The sequence below is a fragment of the Alternaria infectoria genome (genome assembly GCF_024043175.1).
Source record: "Alternaria infectoria strain BMP 0036 chromosome Unknown scaffold_10, whole genome shotgun sequence".
Classification (NCBI taxonomy): Eukaryota; Fungi; Ascomycota; class Dothideomycetes; order Pleosporales; family Pleosporaceae; genus Alternaria; species Alternaria infectoria.
Window position 1 is genome coordinate 442,573 of NW_026250699.1, and position 24,648 is coordinate 467,220.

General features: G+C 35.6%; 3 protein-coding genes across 3 annotated transcripts; 2 read left to right on the forward strand and 1 right to left on the reverse strand.

The window, feature by feature from the left end:
- Positions 1 to 17,736: 17,736 nt before the first annotated feature.
- On the forward strand, positions 17,737 to 19,242 carry J4E92_006584 (uncharacterized protein; the record flags this gene model as incomplete). Its single annotated transcript, XM_051497951.1, has 1 exon — positions 17,737 to 19,242. The coding sequence occupies one exon, from the start codon at positions 17,737 to 17,739 to the stop codon at positions 19,240 to 19,242; it is 1,506 nt and encodes a 501-aa protein (XP_051351677.1).
- A 995-nt stretch (positions 19,243 to 20,237) lies between these two features.
- J4E92_006585 (uncharacterized protein) lies at positions 20,238 to 22,333 on the forward strand (the record flags this gene model as incomplete). The annotated part of the gene is made up of 4 exons (XM_051497952.1): positions 20,238 to 20,818; positions 20,874 to 21,040; positions 21,092 to 21,343; positions 21,405 to 22,333. 4 exons carry the CDS (start codon positions 20,238 to 20,240, stop codon positions 22,331 to 22,333), a joined length of 1,929 nt encoding a protein of 642 aa, XP_051351678.1.
- Positions 22,334 to 22,399: 66 nt separating this feature from the next.
- On the reverse strand, positions 22,400 to 23,944 carry J4E92_006586 (uncharacterized protein; the record flags this gene model as incomplete). The annotated part of the gene is made up of 1 exon (XM_051497953.1): positions 22,400 to 23,944. One exon carries the CDS (start codon positions 23,942 to 23,944, stop codon positions 22,400 to 22,402), a length of 1,545 nt encoding a protein of 514 aa, XP_051351679.1.
- Between the last annotated feature and the right edge of the window lie 704 nt (positions 23,945 to 24,648).

Here is a 24,648-nt window from a genome sequence, read left to right on the forward strand (position 1 = left end):
AAGCTTTTACTACTACTAATGCGCTAGTCTAAGACTTTAAGATCTAGCTCTATAAGGCTAAGGCTATAAGAAAAGATAGAATAGATTAAACCTACGCAGACCTAACTTCTCTAGACTACTCTAACTCTAATAATAATATTAGTAATAATAAATCTTATAGTAGCTTTGTAAGTAGCTCTACTAGAGAACCTCTAGGTCTAGATACCTATAAACTAGTAGCTAACACTATTATTTATAACTAAGAATCTTACTATTACTACTTTAAGAAATCTAAGCTTAATATCTTCTTAGAAGTTAATACTATAAAGTTTAACTATACTAAGTAGAAGATAAACATCTATAACTAGTTTAAGAAGTATCTATATAACTTTACCTCTAAAGCTAAGAAACTAAGCTACTTCTATTAGAAAACTAAAAATAAAGCATTTAGTAATATTTAGAATAGATTCTTTAATAATAAAGCTAGCTTTACCTATAGTAGTAAGGTTTAGACTATTCTAGATATAGTCTATTACTCTCTTAATATAGTAGTTATAGCTTAGTAATAGTATAAAAGCTTCTAGTTATATATAAGGTCTAGCAAGTCTATAAGTAAGTTTATTACTTATTTTAACGTTAGTGTCTTTGCCTTATAATAGCCTAACTATATTAAGCTTTAGTTTATACGTAACTATCTTCTAGCTTAGTAAAAGAATATAACTATAATAGAGATTCTTAAATCTAATCTTACTTACCTAAAGTTCTACTATACTCTCTATCTTTTTAAATAGTCTAATCTATAGCGCTTCTCTATTATAATCTATAGTAGTAGTAAATAAAGTAGTAACTAAGATAGATAGAATAAGAATAATACTAGTAGAAGTTATAGTAGTAGAGGTAGTAGTAGTAATAGTAATAGCTCTAACTTAGATTCTTAGAGTTACTCTAAGATCTAAATTAAAGTTCTACGCTACCTAAACTATTACTATAACTATTTTAAAAAGAACTATAGCTATAAGTCTAAAGATAGCTACTACTTTAGTTAGTCTTCTACTCTCTTTAGTTCTAAATAGAATATCTAGAATACTTTAGAGAAGACTATTACTAATAATAAAGTTCTAGTTAGAGACCTAGTGTATTCTAAGTAGACCTCTAGTACTACTATTAGTGTTAACGCTATTAATAGCTCTTCTACTAATTTAGAAAACTAGATATCTCTAGTAATTATTATCTCTAGAGACCTTTTTAGTATAAGAAGCTATTTACACCTACACTAGTATTAGTACTAGCACTAGTATTAGTATCTAATTTCTCTATCTATTTACCTCTTACACTAACTATTAAAGATAGTAAAGATAAAAAGTTAGTTTCTAGCTTCTCTATTACTCTATTCTTATCTTCTCTAGTAGAAGTTAGTAATACTAATAATAATAATTCTAACTCTACTCTCTAGGTAATTATAGATTACGTTAGAATTCTTAAATAGAAGAACCTAACTAAGTTATATATTACTATCTTAACTATTACTACTACTACTATACGTAGTAATATATATTAACTCTATATAGGTTAGTAATTAGTTTTTAAAGGTATTATATTATTATCTAACTACGCTTCTCTACCTTAATACGCTAAACTTATAGATAACACTAGCTATATATCTCTCTTTATTAACTTTTCTTATACCTACGTAAACTACTATAAACTAATTATACTTATATAACCTACTACCTTAGAACTTACTAATAAGTCTATAGTAGATAGAGTTATCTATATAGCTAGAGTATACGTTATCTTTAGTAACTACTCTAAAAACGTTCTAGCTTATATTACTAAGCTCTCTAGAGTCTAAATAATCTTAGAAACACTTTAGTTCTAGACTTATAAGTCTTATATTAACTAGAAAGATATATTACTAAGTTTCTACTTAGAGTATTATCTATTCTAGTGTATTTATAATTATTACTCTATATATACTTAGAGTAGTTACTACTAAAAGTAATCTTTTTCTATTACTCTAGATCTTTATAAAAAGATTATTATAACTACTTAGTTATAGACTACTCTAGATTCTTCTAGACCTCTCTAGACTATACTAGTCTATATAAGCGTAGACTTTACTAGCGTAGAAACCTAGAGAAACCTCTTATAAGTAATAGCTCTACCTAGATTACTTAGTAGAGGTTTACGTTTATATAATTCTATATTAACTTATTCTACTTTTATAATATAAACCTCTATCTATAACTATTAGTAATACTATAAATATAGTTTTATTATAATTACGCAGCGTAGTAGAAAACGCAGCTTTCTAGACCTAGCCTAGGCTAGCTAATACTCTATTAGCTCTAACTACTACTAAAAAGAAATTATAAGCTCTAATACCTACTATAAGAATACTACTAGTTAAGAAAAAAATATCTATTAATAAACTAATACTATTAACTTTCTAGTAAGAACTTAAATAAAAAGAATAGCTTTTATTAGAAGCTAAATAGTATATAAAGATTACTACTCTATACACTTAATATAAGGCTCTTAAGGCTATACTTACTAGTAGTAACCTTTAGACTCTATTACTACTTATACTAATACTAGCTCTAGCTACGCCTACTAAGAGTACTCTACACTAAACTAGACCTTTTAAAATTTTACTTTTAAAATCTAACTTTTTAATACATTTTAAAGATAAGAATAGAGTATAACTTAATAGCTAGGCTAAAGCTTATAAATACTTTTTTAAAAGTAACTTTACTTTAACTAACCTAACTATATAAGTTAACTTTACAATTAGATAGCTTAGAAACTACTAACTAAACTATTAGAAAAAGATAGCTAGAGCTATTATAACTAATCTAGAAGCGCTAGTTTTAACTTAGACTACTCTAAAGTTAGCTATACTAGAGTTACTTAGCTCTCTCTTTAAACGTAAGTAGATAGCTAAAAAGAAGATTAAAAATATAAGATAGTATTATTATACTTCTACTAAGCTTTTTAACTACCTTAAAATATAATAAAAGAAGCTTAACGCCTAAGCTACTCTTAATAACACTAATAAGAATTATATCTATAACTTCTACTCTACTCTTAACCTAAAGATACGTAAATAACTAAATAATATTAAGTAGAAGTAGTATAGCCTTATAGTACTAGAGGCTAAAACTAACTAGTAGTATAAAGCTCTAGAATCTACACTTTAGGTTAGATAGATTTAGATAAGTATAGATAACACTAGAAGAGACTAGTTACTTTTTAAGTAGATATAGTATAATACTAACTAGCGTAGTTTACCTAGCTAAAAGGTAAAACTATACGCACTACTTAAGAGAGAATCTATAACTACTTTAGTAGCCTAAATAAGTATAAAAAATATTAGTTAAGTTAAATACTATAACTACTACTATAAAGAGTACTATAAGAGAAAGTATTTTAACTCTACTAGTACTTAAAAAGAAAAAGTGTACTTTTAGGCTACCTAACTCTATAGTCTAAGAAACTTATTATATACTTTAAAAGTCTTATTACTACTATAAGTAGTAAGCGTAAGACTAGGTTAAAAATAGTAAGCTTATTTCTAATTACTATAGAAGGCACTATTCTAGCTAAGTCTAGATCTATTTATATCTAGGCGCTTCTTAATAGCAGCACTAAGGCTAACTTTATTAGTTAAGCTATAGCTAGTAAAGCTAAATACGTACTATACTAAGATAGTATAATCTAGTTCTATAGCCTTAATAGCTAAAAGCTAGCTATATTAGGCTAGGTAGATGTAAAGTACACTATAACTAATAGCTATAATACTACTTAAGAAGAGTAGAAAGAGTTCTATCTAGAAAACTTTAAAAAATTTAATATAATTCTAGATATACTATAGCTAGAGTAATAGTAACCTACTTTAAACTTTATCTTAAAATCTATAAGATTTATAAAGTAGACTAGATACTATAAGATTACTCTAGAGACCTCTAAATAATTTATAGCTATACTTCTTAATAAAAATAATAATAGCTTTCTACTAGTAGTAGGCTAGATAGGCCTAGATAATAGTACTCTACTCTATTAGTACTATAGCTTCTAGGCAAGAGCCTTTTTTAAAGAAAACGCTACTATTCTAGCTAAATATAAGCTATATAAGATAGTAATTAACCTAGAGAAAAAGAAAAATCTACTTTATAAACTACTTTATAGCTTATTAGTAATAAAAGCTAAGATACTACATAAATATATTAATAAGAACTTAGCTAGAAAATAGATTAAGCGCTTTACCTTTAAGGTAAAAACGCTAATTCTATTTATAAAAAAGAAGAATAGCTCTTTCTAGTTATATATAGACTACTACAGCCTTAATATAATTACTATAAAGAACTACTATCTACTACTACTTATAAAAAAGTTTCTTAATTAACTTAGATCTATATTAATCTATACTAAACTAGACCTATAGAATACTTACTATTATATTTATATTAAAAAGAAAGATAAGTAGAAGATAGCTTTCTATACTAGGTATAGCTATTTTAAATATATAGTAATACTATTTAGCCTTACTAATACCTTTATAGTATTCTAGAATTATATTAACTTAATTCTATTAGACCTACTAGACATCTACTATATTATATACCTTAATAATATTCTTATCTACTTCTAGAATAAGAAGAAATATATTAGCTAGATCTAAGAAGTGTTATCTAGACTTATCTAGTATAGACTATACACTAAACTCTTTAAGTATAACTTCTATACCTAGAGAGTAAGCTACTTAAGTTTTATAGTTACTTTATAAGAAGTAGAGATAGAGACTAATTATATTAACACTATTTAATTCTAGCCTATACCTACCTTAGTTAGAGACGTCTAGATTTTTCTAAACTTTACTAACTACTACTAGCGCTTTATAGAAAAGTTCTCTAGAATAGCTACTTCTCTTTACTAGATTACTTAAAAGCTACCTAAGGTAAGTAAAAGTAGCTACTAGTAATAATAAGAAGAATTATATTTAATTAAGCTAGAACCTAACGCTATTAAAGCCTTTAAAATTCTTAAAGAAAGATTTACTATAAGCTCTATTTTAGTCTACTTTAACTCTAGCCTACTCTATAAAGTAAAAACTAACGCTTTAGACTTTATAATCTCTAGAATTCTAAACTAGTTTAGACTAAAACCTAATAGTAAGAATCTATAGTATCTAATTACGTACTATTTATATAAAATAACTTCTACTAAGCGTAATTATAATATATATAATAGAGAACTTCTTATAGTAGTAGAGGCCTTTAAATACTAGAAGTATTACTTTAAAAGTATAGCTTATAATATTACTCTCTATATAAACTACTATAACCTATAAAAGTTTATATTTACTAAAGTACTATTATATAAATAGGCTAAATAGGTAGAATAGCTAGCAGCCTTCTACTTTACTATAGTCTACTACTCTAGATAGACTAACTTTACTAATAGACTATCTAAACGCCTAGATTATAAGTTAAGTAAAAATATAGTAGGTTTAGCTAGTAGTAATAAGAAGTTACTAGTAGAGCTTTAGCGTAAGCTATAGTTAACTAACATAGATAGCTCTAAAAAGCGCGTAGTTACTCTAGAAAAGGTAAAAAAACTTTAAATTAAAGTAGTTATAGGCATAACTAGAGCTATTACTCTAGGCTAACTAATATTACTTACTAACTAGACTAGGCTACTACACTTTATATATAATACTATTAAAGAAGGTATACTTAGTAATAAGTACGTAGACCTTACTAGAGAAGTACTATTAATACTAGATAATACTTAACTATATTAGATAAACTAATAAAGTATAGAATTAGATAATATACTTCTTTATAAAAGAAGACTTTATATTCTAGAAGTAGCCTACATTAAAGTCTTATAAGCTTACTATAATAACCTCTTAGTAAGTTACTTTAGGTTTACCTAAACTCTAAATCTTATATTAAGAGAATTCTAGTAGCTAGAAGTCTAATAAATAGTTAAGAACTACTATTAGTTTTATATAACCTACGCAAGAATAAAACCTACTAGGTATACTAGATATAAAGAACTATAGTTGCTACCTATACTAGCTAATATCTAGAAGAATATTATAATAAACTTTATTACTAAGTTACCTCTAAGTACTCTAGAAAAGTAAAAGTATAATAGTATACTTATAGTTATATACTACTTCTCTAAAATAGTACACTTTATACTATCTAAAAATAACCTAAATATACTAAAACTAGATAAAACCTTTTATTAGAAGATTATATATTTCTATAGCCTACTAAAGTTAGTAGTTACTAATAGAAAGGTGCTGTTTACGTTAGCGTACTAGAGCACTTTTACTTAATACTTAGAAACTAGACAACTACTATTAATAGCCTTTTACCTCTAGACTAATAGCTAGATAGAGCGTATAAATTAGGTTCTAGAGTAATACTTTAGAGCCTATATAAACTATAAATAAAATAACTAGATAACTCTACTAGCTAATACTAAGTTTGCGTATAATAACTCTAAATATAACTTAACTAGTATTACTTTATTTAAGCTAGTATATAGCTATATAATTTTATCTACACTAAAGTTAACTAGCTTAGATCTAACTAGACTATTTAAGTACGCGCTCTAAAACTAAAAACTATATAAAAAAGTATATAAAATAGTATAATAAAACCTAGTAAGAGCTTAAGAGTACTAATAGAAAGCGTATAATAAAAGCTATAAGCCTAAGAAGTTTAAGGTTAGTAATTAGATTATACTAGATATATATAATATCTATATAACTAGGCCTAAAAAGAAACTAAACTATAAGTACTAGAGCTTACTTAAAGTAATAGAATAGATTAGTAAGTAAGTTTACTAACTAGACCTCTTAGAAGATAGTAGAATTTACCTAGTCTTTTATGTTAGTCTACTAGAAAACGCTTCTAATACTAGTCTAGTCTAGAGAGACTAAGATCTACTCTATTATATTACTTTATAAATAGATAATAATATATATAAGGTAGATAGAATACTTAAGAAGTAAAGAGTAAAAGACTCTTAAATATACTTAGTTAAGTAGATAGGCTACCTAGACTCTAATAATTAATAGCTACTTTTAGAGAAAATCTCTCTTAGCGCTATAAAAGTGTTTAAGAAGTTCTAAGAGCACTTTAACTAGAGATAATTACGCTAGAGTAGGCCTAGAAAGAGCTAGATAAGTTTAGATTAGTTTAGTCTAATATTCTAATAAAGTAGGCTAGAGAATATATTAGATTAAATAAATTAATAAATTTTCTAAGTATAATAGACTCTAAAATTACTTAAATCTTAATTATAAGTATAAAGAAATTAATAATTATATTTCTAGAGCTAAAGCTAATCTATACTAATCTAGATTTATTTAGATTAGATAGTAACTAATTACTATATAAAGAATAATAATAGATAGATTAAGACTAGAAAGAACTCTAGAGAGCCTAATCTAGACTAATCTATACTAGAGTATCTTAGACGCTAAACTCTATAACTAGAAAATACTAACTAGAATAAGACTACTTAAATTAACCTAGAGATAGCTCTAGATAGATCTAGGCTACGCTAGGTTAACCTAGAGTAGAGTAAAGTAATTAGTCTAGAAGCTATCTCTAGTAGCCTTAGATAGCTTACTCTTAATTAAGAATAGTAAGTTAATAAAACTCTTAACCTTAGTCTCTAGAGCTAGAACTTTCTTTTTAAAGAAATCTACGTTCTTCTTCTTCTAAACTAGATTAGATAGATCTAGATTAGAATAAGAGAAAGTATACTTACGTGCTTACTAAGAGTTTTAGAAGCTCTATTAGTATTACTATAAAACTTAGCTTTTTAGGTAACTTTAAGAACTTTAGTATTAAACTAAACATGCTTACTAAAGTGTAGAAGCGTATTTTTATTATTAACGTATTAGATAGTGTTTCTACTTAGATTAGTATAGATTAGTATAAATAACTCTAGATTACTTATATAGTAAAGGTAGTAGTCTAAGTCTTAATATTTTACTTTAGAAATAACTTATCTATAGTAGAAGCGTTTAAGATATTATAGACTAGAGCATTTAAGAGTACCTAAAAGTATATTCTATAAATCTTTACTTATATTATAATAATACTAGAAATAGTGTACTTAGATAGCTAGATTAGTCTAGATTAGCTTAGATTATACTAAAATAGCATTACTTACTTAAAAATAATTTTAACTAGATAAGTTATAGAGAATATAGTAAAGAAGAGTTAGAGCTTTTTTTTTACTAATAGTATAAAACGCTATTATAGTAGTTCTACTCTATAAAGTCTAAGTTAGTATAAATTAGTATAAATAGCTCTAGAAAGAAGTACTAACCTATATCTTATAGTTCTTATCTAGTAAATAGTAGTAAAGCACTAGATTAGTTTACTAGTTATTCTTAATAGTAGTATATAAGATATTACTATAGCGTATATAACTATTTAGGTTATATTTAGCCTTAGTAGTTATATTTTTTAGTTACTAGGCTCTAAGCGCTTATATTACAACTAGATTAGTATAAATAAAACTAGATTAGAATTAAAGATAGCTAGTTATTACTAAAATACTCTAAATAGTAGAAAATAGAGATAGATAGCGTAAAATTATACTAGATTATAGTTAATAGTATTAGTTAATAGGCTTCTACACTTATTAGTAAAAGAAAGAAAAAGATAAAGCTAGACTACGCTAGGCTAGCCTAGATCTACTCTAATCTAGAGTAGTCTAGACTAATTCTAATATATAAAGATTTTAGAAATACTTACTAAATAATAAGTAGAAGTAAGAAGTTTAGGTAAGTAGCCTAAAAAGAGATTTTCTAATATTAACGTATAAGCTATATTTTAGCCTAGGCTTAGCACTTATATAATCTTTTAAATTTTTTTAATTCTCTATCTTATATAGAACGCACTTTTAGAGAGAAGAAAAACTTTATTATAACTACTTAGTTATAGACTACTCTAGATCTTTCTAGACCTTTCTAGACTATACTAGCCTACGTAAGCGTAGGCTCTACTAGTATAGAAACTTAAAGAAACCTCTTATAAGTAATAGCTCTACTTAGATTACTTAGTAGAGGTTTACGTTTATATAATTCTATATTAACCTATTCTACTTTTATAAAGATACTATAATATTCTAAAGCTTCTCTACTAATTAACGTAGCGTATATCTCTAGTTAGATAGCTACTATAGTAGTTTATTATAACCTAGACGTTAGTATTACCTTATATAATAAGATCTATTATCTAGTAGAGATATCTAACTAAGAGTAGAAAGACACTTAATAGTTACATACTACTAGCGCTAAAGTACTACCTAAGAACTATAAGAAGTTCTAGAATAAGATAGAATATCTCTATATATTAAAAGATAATATCTTATAATATTTACTTAAAGTTCTTTAGCTACTATATTAAGGCTTTAACTCTAAAAAAGCTAATAAGCTACCTACGTATTAAGAGAACCTTAACTATAAGATTAAACTTATTCTAGAAGATAATAGGTAGCTTTCTACACTATTATTATAATACCTACGTTCTATATTCTATAATAAAGTCTAAGTAGTAAAGTTATATATTAATAATATAGTTAAGAAGAGCTATATTAAAAGAAGTACCTCTACGTAAGCTATACTACTATTAGTTATATATAAACTAAGAAGTAGTATCTATATCTACGTTAATTACTATAGACTTAATACTTATATAGTAAAGAACTAGAATACCTCTCTCTTAATAAAGAATATACTAGCTAAGCTAGTAAGGTTTAAGTTCTTTTCTAAGGTAGACGTTATTACTATATTTAATAAGATTTATATTAAAAATAAGTATAAGTATCTTTTTACCTTTATTATACTATATAGGCTATATTAGTACACTATTATACTATTTAGAATATATAATAGCTCTAGTATATTTTAAGCTTATATTAACAACATTTTCTATAAGTACCTAGATAAGTTCTATATAGCTTACTTAGATAACGTTATTATCTTTAGTAAGACTAAAGCCTAATATAAGAAATATCTAGTTAAGGTAGTTACTAGGCTTATAGACTCTAGTTTATCTATAGATATACTAAAGTCTAAATTTATAAAGTCTAAGATAAAGTTTCTAGACTTTATTATTACTACTAATAGTATTAAGATAGATTCTAATAAGGTTAGTGCTATATAGAATTAGAAGTTACTATAATTTCTTAAGAATGTTTAGGTATTTCTTAGATTTACTAACTTCTATTATTACTTTATATATAGATACTCTAATATTACTAAACTACTTACTTACCTTACGCGTAGAAATCTAAAGTTCTTCTATATAACGCGTAAAGCTAAAAAGACTTTTCTTATATTAAAGAAGGCGTTCTATAGTAATATTATTCTTACGCACTTTAATACTAATCTCTATTATATTCTAGAGATAGATATATCTAACTATATTTACGCTACTATCTTATTATAAGTCTAGAAAGATAGTTTTATACGTTCTATAGCGTACCTTTTAAAGAAGATAACTTTAATAAAGTATAACTACGCTATTTATAATAAGAAGCTTCTAGCTATTATTAGAGCGTTTAAAGAATAGTAATCTAAGCTTACTAGCGTATCTAACTCTATTAATATTCTTACTAACTACTATAGCTTAGAATATTTCTATATAAAATATAATCTTAATAGATAGTAAGTATAGTAAGCTAAGTTTCTTAAGAAGTTTAATTTTAAGATATAGTATTAATCTAGTAAATAAAGTACAAAACCTAATAGCCTTATCTATTACACTAGTAATCTCTCTAAATAAATCTCTAATAATCGCGTTACCTACTAATATTAGATAATACTAGAAGATAAGTAATAGGTTAAAGAAGATTATAGTACTAATAGCAGCAGCTACGCTGCTATATAGCTAGCTAGGCTATATATAGATAATAATAAATATAATCTTAGATTAGTTCTAACTTTTATCTAAGAGATAGAAAAAGGCTCTACGCTATTCTAAAGCACTCTAATAGTTAGCTTAGCCTAGTTCTCTCTAAAAGAAACTAAGAACTTTTATAATACTCTAAACTATTCTAATAATTAGCTATTAGATAAAGTTATTCTAGAGCTATACTTTAGTAATCTATATCTTATAGACATCTAACGCGCTCTAGACAAAGATAAGCGTTATATTCTATACTACCTTATTACTAAGAGCATCTAGATAGAACTTAGAGATCTAGAGTCTAGTAATAAGAGCTAGTTATTTATTAAAAGTAGGCGCTTAGTAGTTCTCTTTAGTAAGAAGCTGTATACCTATATTATTAAGTATATCTATAATAGCCTACCTAGTAGTTATAAAGATAGAATAATAACTTATTAATAAGTTAGTAAATAGTACTACTAGTAAGGTATAACTAACACTATTACTAGGTTTACTAATAGCTATACTACTTATTATTACTTAAAGGTTAATAGAACTATAAAGTATAGACTTCTACACTCTTTGCTAGTGCTAACTTATTACTAGAATAATATCTTTATTAACTTTATTACTTCTCTACTTATCTTCTTATAGTGTAGCTACTCTTATTAATATATTATAGTTATAGTAAACTACTTTTTAAAGATAAAGAAGTTTATTACTATAGAGAATCTAGAAGTCTCTACTATTATTAATAAGTTTATAGAATATATTTAGAGAACTAAAAAGTACTCTTATATAATTATTTTAGATTATAGATATTAGTTTACTTTCTATTTCTAGAACTACTTCTATAATTACGTTAGTACTTAGCTAAAGCTATTAACTACGCACTACTCTAAGATAGATAGTTAGATAGAGAACGTAAACGCTAACTTTAAATAGTATTTATAATTATATATTAATTATCTATAAATAGATTAGGCTTAGTTACTACTATTAGTAGAATTTAAAGCTAACTTAGTAATAAGCACTACTATAGGCTTATCTCTATTCTAGGCTGTAAAGAGCTAATAGCTAAGATCTAGCCTAGAGTCTATATACGCTCTCTATAATTATAATCTTTATACTAACTTTACTATTACGTAATAATAATGCGCTACTAATACTCTTTATTACTATATTAAATTTATATATACCTTTCTTTAGTAAGAGATATTATAGATATAAGTAAAGATAAAGAAATTTATAGACGCAAACTACTTCTCTACACTATAGTTCTTTATTAGTAATTAGGTAATACTTAACGCTAAGTATATACGCACTAAGTAACTAGTTAAGTTTTTTAATTATAAGAATATAAAGCTTTACTAAGTTATACGTATTATTAATAATATAGTTTATAAGCTTAACTTACTATAGAAGCTTAAAGCTATTTTCTCTACTTTCTATCTCTAGCTATTATAAGCTTATAAGAATAATACTCTACTTAGTTAGCTTTATCTAGAGCTTCTTACTCTACTAGAAGTCTACTTTATAGATAATAGCGCTACTAAATATATTATCTCTTAGATTATTAACTTCTACGTACACTAGTAGCTTATTAACCTCTACACTAAAGAATATAGTCTTCTATAGTATAAAGTTATATAAGTTAGTAATAATTAGTCTAACGTATAGTAGCTATATAGTAACCTAAAAGATTATAAGAAATTAATCTAGAACTTCTATAACTATAATTCTAACTACCTAGACTTATATATTACTTTTTATAACTATAATAATAATAAAAAGCTTACTATTACTCTACTCTAGCTATTAAACTTTAAGTACTTAAAAAGAACTAGCTAGTTATTTAAAAACTTACCTAGCTAAGAAGCTATTAAAGCCTACTAGGTTAATTATAATATACGTTTCTACCTAACTTTAGCCTCTATAGCTATTAGTAGCTATAAGGTAGTTTACTACTTAGCTTACTACCTACTAGCTTTAGCTAGATACGTATTCTCTATAGTACTCTAGTAGTTATCTCTAGATCTTTTAGCTTTAGATTTTTATAGTTATAACGCTGCTATAAATTATAATAACACTACTAACTTTACTAACACTACTAGCTTAGGCAAAGGTTAACCTAAAGAATAGTAATATAGTTTCTCTTTTTAGGTATTCTTATTAAGAGGTACTTTTATTTCTTTTTATTATTTACGCGTTAGTTAGAACTTTAAGCGCGTTTTAGAAAAAGATATATAATAGTTTTAGGTCTAGAGCTCTATTAGCCTTTATTAAGCTAACACTTCTACTATATATATTTACCTCTAATAGCTTCTCTTAAAGCTCTCTACTATAATAACTTTATTACCTTTATATATCTTAATTATCTAATCTTTATAAAACTTTTATAATACTTAACTAATATATTATACTACGCGTCTTAGCGCTTAGATACTTAAGTATAATACTAGACTATTTTACGCCTTAATAGCGTCTATCTAGATTCTTTATTTACTAGTTATTTTATTTTTATTTAAAGCTATACTACTACTCTTTAAATTAAGAATACCTAGTACTTTTTTTACTAGCTTTTTTAGCTACTTTAGCTACTTACTTATAAAGCTATTATTATATATTACTTTTACCTACTATTAGCTTTTACTTATTATCTACTACTTACTCTCTACGCTTATATACTTTATGCCTTAATATTTTTAAAAAACTATCTAAATAACTTTAGAATCTATATATTTAATAAGTTTTTTACCTTTTTTTTATAACTTACTACTTTTACTTTCTCTTACTTCTTAATAGTTTTAATATTTAGATTTATAAGATTTACTACTTATAAAAGCTTATATATAAGTTTCTTTTTACTAGTTCTTTCTATACTTAATTAGCGCCTATATATATATATATATATACTTTTATAATACTTACTAGCCTTTTTAGATAGTTTTATAGAAATTAGCTATATACTTTAGCTTACTTACTAGTTTCTTACTTTAAATAAAATATTTAAGAATATATTTTTTTATACTAAATAAAGTTCTTTTAAAGTATACTTTTTACTACTATATTTTTATAACTATACTCTTATAACTATACTTCTCTTTTAGCTCTTTTCTTCTTAGCTCTTTAGCTACTACGCTCTAATATATAACTTAAATTAATTTAAAATATCTACTATATTTTAGCTACTTAACTTATACTTACTTTATTTATACTTTCTATTCTATTTATAGCTATAATAATTATACTTACTACCTCTTCTTAACTTAAAGTAATAGCTTAAGCTATTAGTATTAAATAATAATAAAGTTTTTATTTATAACTTACTTAAAATACTACTTTACTATAGCGCTAAAGTATTATAAAATAGTATTTAAACTTTTTATAAGTTTATAAGTATTTTTTATATTATTTAAATTAAAAGCTTAGTATTATTAGCTTATAGCTTTAAAAGTACTAGCTTAAATATAACTTTAGCTATTATAAAAGTACTTAAAATTATAAAAGTTAGTATTAAAGTTAATATTATAGTATAAGTATTATATAAAAAGATAAAAGAAAATTAGTAGTATATAAATAGCTTTATATACTATTATACTTAAAAATCTTTAACTTATTATAACTAAGAAATATTTTTTTAAAAGTTACTAGTATTTTTTTAACTAATAGTATTTTTTTAAATTATTAGCTTTATTAATAACTATAGTACTATAGTAATATACTAAATAGTACTTTAGTAAATAATATTAAAGCTATTATAATTATACTATATACTAAAGTACTATTTTAAAAACTTAGCTTAACTAAAAACTAAACTATAGTCTAAGTTAAAGGCGCACTCTATTCTTTCTGTGTTACTAGAGAAGTAGCGCGTCGGCGTTAGCCCTCGCTACCTGACTTGAGTGGCTTTAGCGTGCCAAGAAAGCCTTCCGGGGCCCGGGGGTGTCTCCACTGCTGCTTCCGCATCCCAACTCTTCTCAGTCACGGCGGCCTTGCGCCTGGCCCAGGTGTGCAGCAAGCTCTGAGAAACAGGTCGATCGCGGCGCCTGAATTTCTCACTGCGAGGATGCATTGATGCGTCTATCTTCCAACGACACTTAAACCACGCTTCCTCGGAAAGACCCTTCAGCTGCCCAGGTGCATGGCCATGCATCTCGCAGGCGCCACCGATGACTGGAAGCTCACACCTTATGCTGCATGTCCTATGAGCTTCGTCTACAGCCACTCGTACTCGACTCCGGCTGTTCCGGCGGCTTTTCTTGTGCACTCAACTAGCAATGTTGTTGAAGCCGGTAAGACGTCTGCTGCACACAGTGCGTCAGGTCATACTTAAGGCCTACCTTGAGCCTTCCTTAAGTCTGCTATCTATCACCCCATCCTCGCCATGACTCGATTGATCAATATATTAGTGCGCTCTCTGTATTCTTGCGTCACGTTGGCAACTGCCGAGGGCAAAATTACCCCAAATCATATCGAGCTGATCAGAGATGTTGCAATAATCGGCGGAGGCGCATCGGGGACGTACGCCGCCGTTCGACTTCGCGAAGACCTAAACACGACCATAGTGCTCATCGAGCCCAGACCAGTTCTGGGTGGTCACACTAGCACCTACCACATTCCCGAAACAAACATTTCGATTGATTACGGAGTCCAAAGCTATATACCTTACGGACCGGCTACCGATTTCTTTACACGCTTTGGGATTGATACGGTGATCCCCACTAATCAGAGGTTGACGGCACTCAATATCGATGTCGAGACGGGTGAGGAGCTGGAGGACTACAGCGCCCCGAGTGCAAATGCAACCAACGAAGCATTGCAGCGATGGCTTGCGATCACGTCGAAATACAGAGATATATTGGAGCCCGGCCTCTGGCAATTTCCATCTCCAGCAGATATCCCTGAAGATCTTCTTACGCCATTCGGTGATTTTGCTAAGCTCCATCAGTTGGAAGCCGCCGTTCCACGGATAGTCGTAATATCTGGTGTGGGCTATGGAGGCATTCGCAATCTTTTGACGCTCACCGTCTTGCAGGCTTTTGGGGCCTCACTTACAGAAGGTCAGTCGATGTTGCAGGCTTGTTCACAAATTGAGACTCTCTTTCGCTGGGGGTCTCAGCTTACTGTTCTTAGGTCTATTGAGCGGCACACTTTTCAGACCTGTTGGCAATAACGGTGTCCTCTACGAACGCGCGCTCGAGCTCCTTAAGCCGGACGTACTATTATCGAGCAACGTTCAGGATGTGAAGCGAACCAAGAACGGGGTGAGGCTATTAATAAAGCAGGGCGATACCAGCTACATCATCAAGGCACGTCGTATTCTGTATACCGCAGGCCCGAGCCTGGAAAATTTGGCTCCTTTTCATCTCAACAACAAGGAAACGGCTGCCTTCTCAAACTGGATCGAAGAGGCCAACTTCGTAGGAATTCTGAAGGCGCCTTGCTTACCAGAAAACTACTCCATCACGTATTTGCCTTCAGCAGCGGTACTGGCTGACCAGCTTGCGATCAAGGACTGGCCATACAGTCTGCGTCTAGACTCGACAGGGCCTCCAGGCCAAGGTCTCTTCCGAGTCGTCTTCGGCGCCAACTATACGATATATCCGCACGCCTTCACAAACATAGTCTTGGAAAGCGTCAAAGGAATACAGGATGCTGGAACTGTCCCCGCGGATTGCGAAGCGGAATTTGAAGCGCTTTCGGATCATAGCCGCCCTTGGTGGCCGCGGTCTGCTGAGCGGTTTCGAGCAGGTTTTGTTCAAGACTTATATGCCCTGCAGGGATATAGAAATATGTGGTATACTGGATACGCTTGGGGAGCGCAATACAGCTCAACTGTTTGGGCATTTACCGACACAGTTCTCGAGAGACTCATAAAGGATATGAAGAGCGGGACCTGATCCATTGCTTCGGTGCGTATGCAATTGGATAAGATCAAAAATCTCTGCTGTGGCTTGTCGTCTCGGTGAAGGTCAAGAAATCTTATGGTCTTGAATGCTGAGCGCGCTAGAAATTTACACAAGCCTTGTAGATACGACAATACCATTGTTGTCCTAGCACACTTGGTCTGCTCTCTACTGCAGCGTTTATTAGAGCCCTTTAGGTTTGGGAAGAGGTTAATCAATGCCAACGCGCTATCCTAATACCACTATGTATGATGAATGACCACGACGCGAACATTCATGTGTCTTGGTGCTAAAGCTCTGCGTATACCCGCGATCATGTGGTGCCCCAGCGACGATCGGCGCGTGTAGTCACAGAAGCAAGCGGATACAGCGCCCTGCCAGCAAAAGCGCCGAACCCCAATTCCTTTAATCGCCAAACTCCAGTCGTGTCCGCGATACCTGGAACAGCGTACGCTATTTTGAGCACGACGAACACGTAAAATGTGCTGAACAGTCACGTTGAAGACGGAGACGGAACACGATCACTGCCGCCGCCAAATTGGCGTCGTCATTATACACCCAGCCAAAGTACGCCCCAAAATCAATGCTACTGGATTATTACAAGACGAGTGCGAATGGACCAGCGCTACAACTCAAACGCGCAGACACTGGAGAAACAAGGAAAGTGATGACGCTGGGGTCGGTCACCACCGGCAGTTCGGTGCGTGATTGGATGGACCCGCCGGGTTCCTGCAGCAGTCCCCGCCGGCTTCGGGCTGGCCCACCTTGCTCTTTGTGCTCTCCTGTTTGCATCAACACCAACGTGTTATCACCACTGACCTCAATTCCACAGGAAATACATCGTCCCTGTATCGTTTGCACCGAACTCGTGCACATCGCCATTCACCCCACCCTGCCTGCCAACGCAAGTCACATGCGAGATGGTCAGCCCCCGGAATCGCCGGATTGTTCGTGAGGAGTCCGAGAGAGAGAAGAAGAGTATTGGAGCTCCTCAAATATCTCCTCGCAAACGACCGCTAGTTGTGGACGACTCCGATTCGGGATCTGACGATGTTTCGCCCACAACAACACACAAAAGAGTGCGTCGTGTGGTCCTGGACGACGACGACGATGAAGAGGACAACGAGAGCGATCCGTCCAATCTCCCAGCTACATCTCAGCCACCAGAGAAGGGCAGAGACCACGATTTACTTTTGAGCAGCCTCGCAGCAAGCCAGAAAGCATCGCCATCTAAGCTACCGACTCTACCTGCCGAAGTCCTTTTGACCGTCCTTGACAACGCCGACCCAGCGGACATCTTGGACCACCGGCTCGTATGCAAAGCCTTCAAAGAAGTGATTGACACGTCTGTGCTTTATTATCACATCCAACTTGTGGAGTTGATCGGCTATCTCGGACCGAAAGAAGGTCAACTCATGGAGCAACTGAATGCGGCAGATTACTGGGACTTGGCATTTGTCAACGCGACTTTCGAACGTCTAGATGAGCGCGTGGGCAACCAAGCCGTATGGGATCCACAAAATGCGTACTTTCGCATCAAGGAGTCCTGGTATGACACGTTTGTCCGCAGTGTCGGCGAGATTGAACCCGACAATCCGTGGTGGCACCATACCGTACAATGTCTTGATTTACGAAAGCCATCTTCAGTGCACGGGCAGCTACGTTGGTGTGTCAAAGTAGGCCCAACGGTTGTCGATTTTGGCATGGCAGACGAGCAAGACGTGGATATTGAACTGGTGGAGCGCGAAGACGAAGACACCATCATTGTCCGGGTTACGAATTGGAAGCGTATGCTGAAGAATGTCTTTCGAGAAGAACGAGCTCTGAACCTGTTGCTCAAAGACACCGAAGAAGACGAATTTACATACAGCCATCTAGAGGACGGCCTTCGAGACATGCGACGTAAGCGCTATCGTTCGAAGTTGAATCCACGTAACAATAAGCACGGTAGAGACATTTGGAAGATGGACAACATGACCCCATTATGGGGCAAATACTCTTCGATGACCGTTATCCGGGACTACGAAGATGTGGAACTTGCCGAGCGCAATGCCGCTCAAACCCTCATGCTCTTGCGAAGAGAAGCTTCAATGTCATCTCGGGAACGAGATGCATTGTACACAATGAAAGAGGAAAGAGCTATAATGCACAGGGAAGTGGCGGAGGTCGACGAGCAATTCAAGAAATGGCAGGAGAGCTTGCTCGGGTTACCAAATCTAAGCCTAGGTCGTATGGAAATTGATCATGACGTTGATCCCAATCCGATGACTTGGTCCAAGGAAGTCGTGGATCGCGAGAGCCAGAACCTGATAAGGTGGAAGGCTCAGAAGCAAACCATCGCGCATATCAAAGCCTACCTGGATGCTACGAATGCCGCAGCCACCTTAGCCGAGGACGACTTCGATGACGAAGACGAAGACTTCTGAGCATTCGCCATGCTTTGACGAAGCAACCATACCTCTGTCCACGGCAATGCCACCCTGTCGCTCTGCGTCCACACCCCCCACTGGAATCTGTGCGGCTTAGCCTGTTCTGTATAGTCGCATACATCGACAAAAGTGCAGAATGGGTTGTCTGTTGATGCTGCTCGTATGTCTGCGCCAAGCCGGCTGAAGTGTCCAGGTGGTGTTCGGCCCCACCTCTCGACAGCCACCAGGGAGGCCCTTTCTACCACGATATGCACGGCAATCCTTCCTAGACATTGCGCGAGCCCCGCGCGATAAGACCTGTTCGCATACCATGTACCATCAAATGGTGCTCTAGCGCATTTCTGCAGCCATATCTTGCCAAGATCACAAACGCCGGATGAAGCTATGTCGACCGAGGATGGGGCGGAAAGTGCGGGCGTCGCAGTAGCTTCTCTATATATAGCGAGAATGATTGCTAATGATGCGAATCAGGCTCGGAGTCTGAATACCGAGAGGTGAATGCAATCTAGAGCTTCTGCATGGTCTTGCCGATCATATACTACGCTTGCTCCACGAGGCACTCTTGGCCGATCTACCATGAACATACTGCGCCGCCACCTTGCTTATCGCCAACATCCTCCATTGTTTCCAAGACAATCAGTGCCTAATACAAGGGCCTCGCATGTGGCAGGTAATCTTTGCAGCGTGACTGGCGAATGAGAACGAGTACGCCTGCACCACGAAGCTGCATCGATGTGGCGCTGTGTGAGCTGAACCCCAAACGTGGGCATGGCGGCATAAGCTTACCATTTCTTGAGAGCGGGTTGTCTGTGCTTATCACGCTTGGAAGGAGTGGCACTATACAGCGGCTGACCAAAGTGGGAATCCCTTATATATTCATAGATATCTAGGTTACTCAGACCTGAGCATTTCGCCGCATTGTGAAACACTGCAATTCGGGCTCATCTTCGGGTACTACCTGCTTCAGCCTCAGCCTCAGTCTCAGCCTCGCGATGGCGTACCAGCAACTACCCAAATTGCAGCACAACGTGGAAGTGACGCCGGTCAACGAGGACTACACTCCGCCTTCGTCCACTCTGCAAAACTATGAAGAGATACGAGACTTCGATTTCAGCCCCACGAGTCCACGTTCGACTGTTAAATCACCTTCTATCAAGAAGCATGTAACGCATTGGAGTTCGTCTACCAACAGCACAGCTGTGACGTCGTCGGAGGTATGTAGCACAAAGTCTGACAGCAAGGCTGGCGCGTCCCGTGCGCGGTCTTGGGCTTTCGAGATCATGGCTGTCGCAATCGGGCTGGGTGCTGTCGCCGCCATTGTCGGCGTGGTAGCCAAATACAATGGACACGCATTGCCAGACTGGCCTTACAGCATAACTTTGAACGCTCTCATTGCCCTGTTGGCTACTTTTGCAAACGCTGCAATGTCGGTTTGCCTGTCGAGTGGACTATCGCAGGCGAAATGGATCCGTTTCAAGCAGACATCGGCTCCATTGTCTGATATGGAGGCCTTCGATGACGCTAGTCGTGGTTCGTGGGGCTCTATCAAACTGCTGGCGACTGCCAGAGGAGGGTACGTTTCTCAGCTCAAGACATGGTTGACAGATGACTTACGAATGCTTGATCAGATTTCTCGGGTCTTTCGGCGCTATCGTCGCTGTTATAGGTCTCGCCCTTGGACCTTTCGCGCAGCAGATCGCAACTTATAAAATCCGTAACGTGGAAAGTGACTTTGGCGCCATCATGCCTAGAGCCCTCAACTTCACCCCTGCGTTACCGGGTAACACCAGCACGAGTAAGTAGCATCAAGCGCATTTCGATATCATTCGTTGACGTAGGTTTCTAGCGGGTTTTGTGCCAATTCTCCCACTTAAAGCCGCAGTCTACAACGGCTTGTTCGCGGAGAACAATAGACCAGCTGCGTCACTACCATTCAAGTGCCAGAGTGGTACTTGCACCTGGGAACCCTTCGAGACGCTGGCTGTTTGCCATGAGTGCACAGACATCACTCCGCTCATGACGCGCTACTGTCCATCTGAATTGGGTGCATCGCCAAACATGTCCTCATGCGGATGGCAAGTACCACAAGGAGCTCATCGTAAGTTTCGCATGTGCAAATTGTAAATTAGCGGGTACTTATTGCTTACACTGTTTTTTAGTCAACACGAGCTCCGATGTATTCAGTATGACATCCTTCATTCCGTCAGCGTATGGCGACATGCCCCACTCCACGATAATCCGACTCATCTTCATGGGTACAGAGCTTCAAGATACACCCAACGCTCTGAACCCTTGGGCATCACAATGCAGCCTGCAAGCATGTGCAAATACGCTGTCCGCATCGGTCACAAACGGTACGCACCAAGAGAATGTCACACACTCTGTTCTCAACCACACTGTCATCGACATGAGCTCCCCCGATCCTGCCGCCGACTATGGTGTTTATATCACTGGCAAGTCCGATGACACTGCGTACTTGCTTGGCATGGAAGCGCTTTTGAGCATACGCGGATGGTTTAGTGCAATCTTTACCAACGGCTCTGCCACCCGTACAACTAGCGATTTCACCCGAAGCGTCACAGATCCAGACCGTGCTGTAGTTGTCAATCTCACAGTCGGTATCTCATCAGGCGAGACTTTCTTCGACACGGATATTGTCACAGCGTTCTACTGGAACTACTACGAGTACGCCGATGGACTCAATATGCTAATGAGCGACTTGGCCGTATCGATGACAACCGCTTTTCGCGGCTTCAATGGAGCTGTTGATACGAACGGCAAGTCGATAACGGTAGAGTCCTATGTCCACATCCGATGGGGTTTTGCTGTCCTACCGATCGCGGCTGTCGTGGCCACTCTGATCTTCTTGCTCGCGACGATGACGATGACGCATACGTCTGGTACGCAAGTGTGGAAAAGCAGTGCGCTTGTACCGTTGTTACACGGCTTGGATCATCATACTAAGGAGAGGTTCGGTACTAAAGACAGTTTGCCAGCTCAGAAGAGACAGGCAAGAGCGGTAAAGGTCAAATTGTTTACAGACAATCGGGATAGCACAATGCTTGGAGCAGAGAAGGCTGCATGCTAGTTTGAAAGGCGATGGTGATCATGCTTCGATAGGCAAAACAACACCTCACTCAATACAATCTTTGGGTTATACCCTACTTTCGCGATCAATATCCTTGCTCTTTCCCCCCTCGCTACTAATGTCACTTTCTGTGTCGCTGAGCAATCCATTCCAAGCATCATCATCGACGCTGTCCCTATCGTCTTCTCTTCCAACGTCCTTCTCTACCTTGACGTTTACGAACAACATCCATAATCCAATATCGTAGGTGATCCTACAAATACTCGTAGCCACGAAGGCCACCCAGAAGTTATCGCTACCGGAGAGGAAGCCGGTGATTGATGGCCCAACGCTCATGGCCAACGTGCGCAGCATACTAGTGATGCCCATGACACCTGTACGCTCTTCAGGCTTCACGACTGCTGCGATGAAAGCTGTACGCGGTGCTTGATCCATGCTATTGAGGGAAGCTCGGAATAGCAACAGGCCCACTGTCCAACCGACTTTTGAAGGTAATGGGATGAAGCCGCTGGCGATCGATGACGGGAGGTGGGTGAAGACCATGGTGTTGATGAGACCTATGCGTTTGGCCAATGGTCCGGCGAAGATAGCTCCAACTGCGCAGAGAAACTGCGAAGCCGAGGTAATATCCCCAAGCGTAGACTTTGAGACGTGGAACTTTTGGTCGACGTAGTAGTTCATCAACGAGTAAGGTGTCATGCCGTCTGCTAGACTGTCAACAGCTAAGAGAATCCAGAGCTTGTACATGACGGATCGTGTACTCTGCGAGATCTGACTAAAGTAGCTTGCTTTCTTTTGCGATGGCGGATTCCTGACACCCGCTGGTCTTCCTACGTGCTCGCGGTCTTGGTCGAAACCGTCCGTGGTGCTGGGTGTCATCGCCTCCAGTAGCACTTCTTCCTCTTCGCCATGGCCCCCACCACGTCCTCGCTCTTGCATCTCCGCCCGCTTCTCACCTGCAGCCTCGCATCTGCTACTCAAACCCAGACAAAGGATGCTCCCAAGTACTCCGAAGGCTGCATAGCCCCAGAAAAGGGCATGGTATGCCTTGGTCACATTACCGCTGCTCTTCTCGAGAGCATTTACCGTTCTCCCTGCGACTTCTGCGCCAATGGCCCCTGCCAATGTCGTCGCTGTAACATACCACGAGAGTACATCGCTTCTTGTTGTCTCGTCTGTTAGGCCACTCAACATGCTCTCCTCGACAGCCCTAAAAGGACCACAGTCAGCACCGGTGACAGAAATGATGCCGAACACCGCCGCAACCAAAAGAATGAAGAAGTTCTCCGACAGCGCAAATGCGACGCCTGAACAAGCCATCATCACACTGCCCATGAACAGAATCTTTCTCCTGCCTATTTTGTCCGCCACGAGAGTGAGCAGCAATGACAGTAGGACATCTCCAAGCAATGTCAATGTCATGAAGACCCCAATCCTCGAATCCGGAAATTTGAGCGAGGAGAAGAAGAGGGCGAGAATCAGCGACGGAATGCCGGCCGTGAACATCCTCAACGATCGCAATGTGATGATGATGTATGCATCTCGTCCAGTCGCGTTGAGTGATGTGATGCCGAGAAATCCAGCGATCCGCGATATCGCCGTGGGAGCCATGGTGGCAATGTTGGACTGTGCCGCGTGTTGGATCAGAGAACGCGAGTTGACGTTTCGTAGGAACACAAACTCAACATCAACTGCTTATAGATGTCGAGAAGAAAAGGTGAAGAGAAACGGAAAAGCACGGAAAAGATCTCATCCTACAAAAGACTGGTGACCACCCGCGTTGCTAGTGTGGGCGTTAAACCCGAGACGGGTTTAAGCTGGGAGGTTGCATCTTGCCTGACTCGCCTGTGGCGCTGCCTGCATACGCGCGACTCCATCAAAGCGCGTTCTAGATCATCTTTGAGCGACCTTAACGGCGTTACTACCGACGTTTGCTGTGCTGGTTTGGAGATGCTGCGCGGCCGAGTCTGCCCCGCGGTAAAAGTGGGGCCAGATTTCGTCATCGCCAGGCTCCTGCGCTTTCGATCGCGCGTCGCGTGTCTCCAACAACTTCATTACCAGCGCGATACGTTAAGTGAACGGATCTCAAACCAGTAACATAGCGCTCACGACAGATCTTTTGGGTCTTCGTAGGCTTGTGGTTGAGGAAAATGCTTTATTGCAAAGTCACGTTCCATTATCGTCGCCGTGGGCAATTGTTCCTTACTCGATTAGATGCTCGCCTTCGTCAAGTGAGATAGCATGGTGAAGGTGACTAGTGGAGCTGAGAACGCACGGTGACCGCCGAAGGTGAGAGCACAGGTTGAGTACAACAA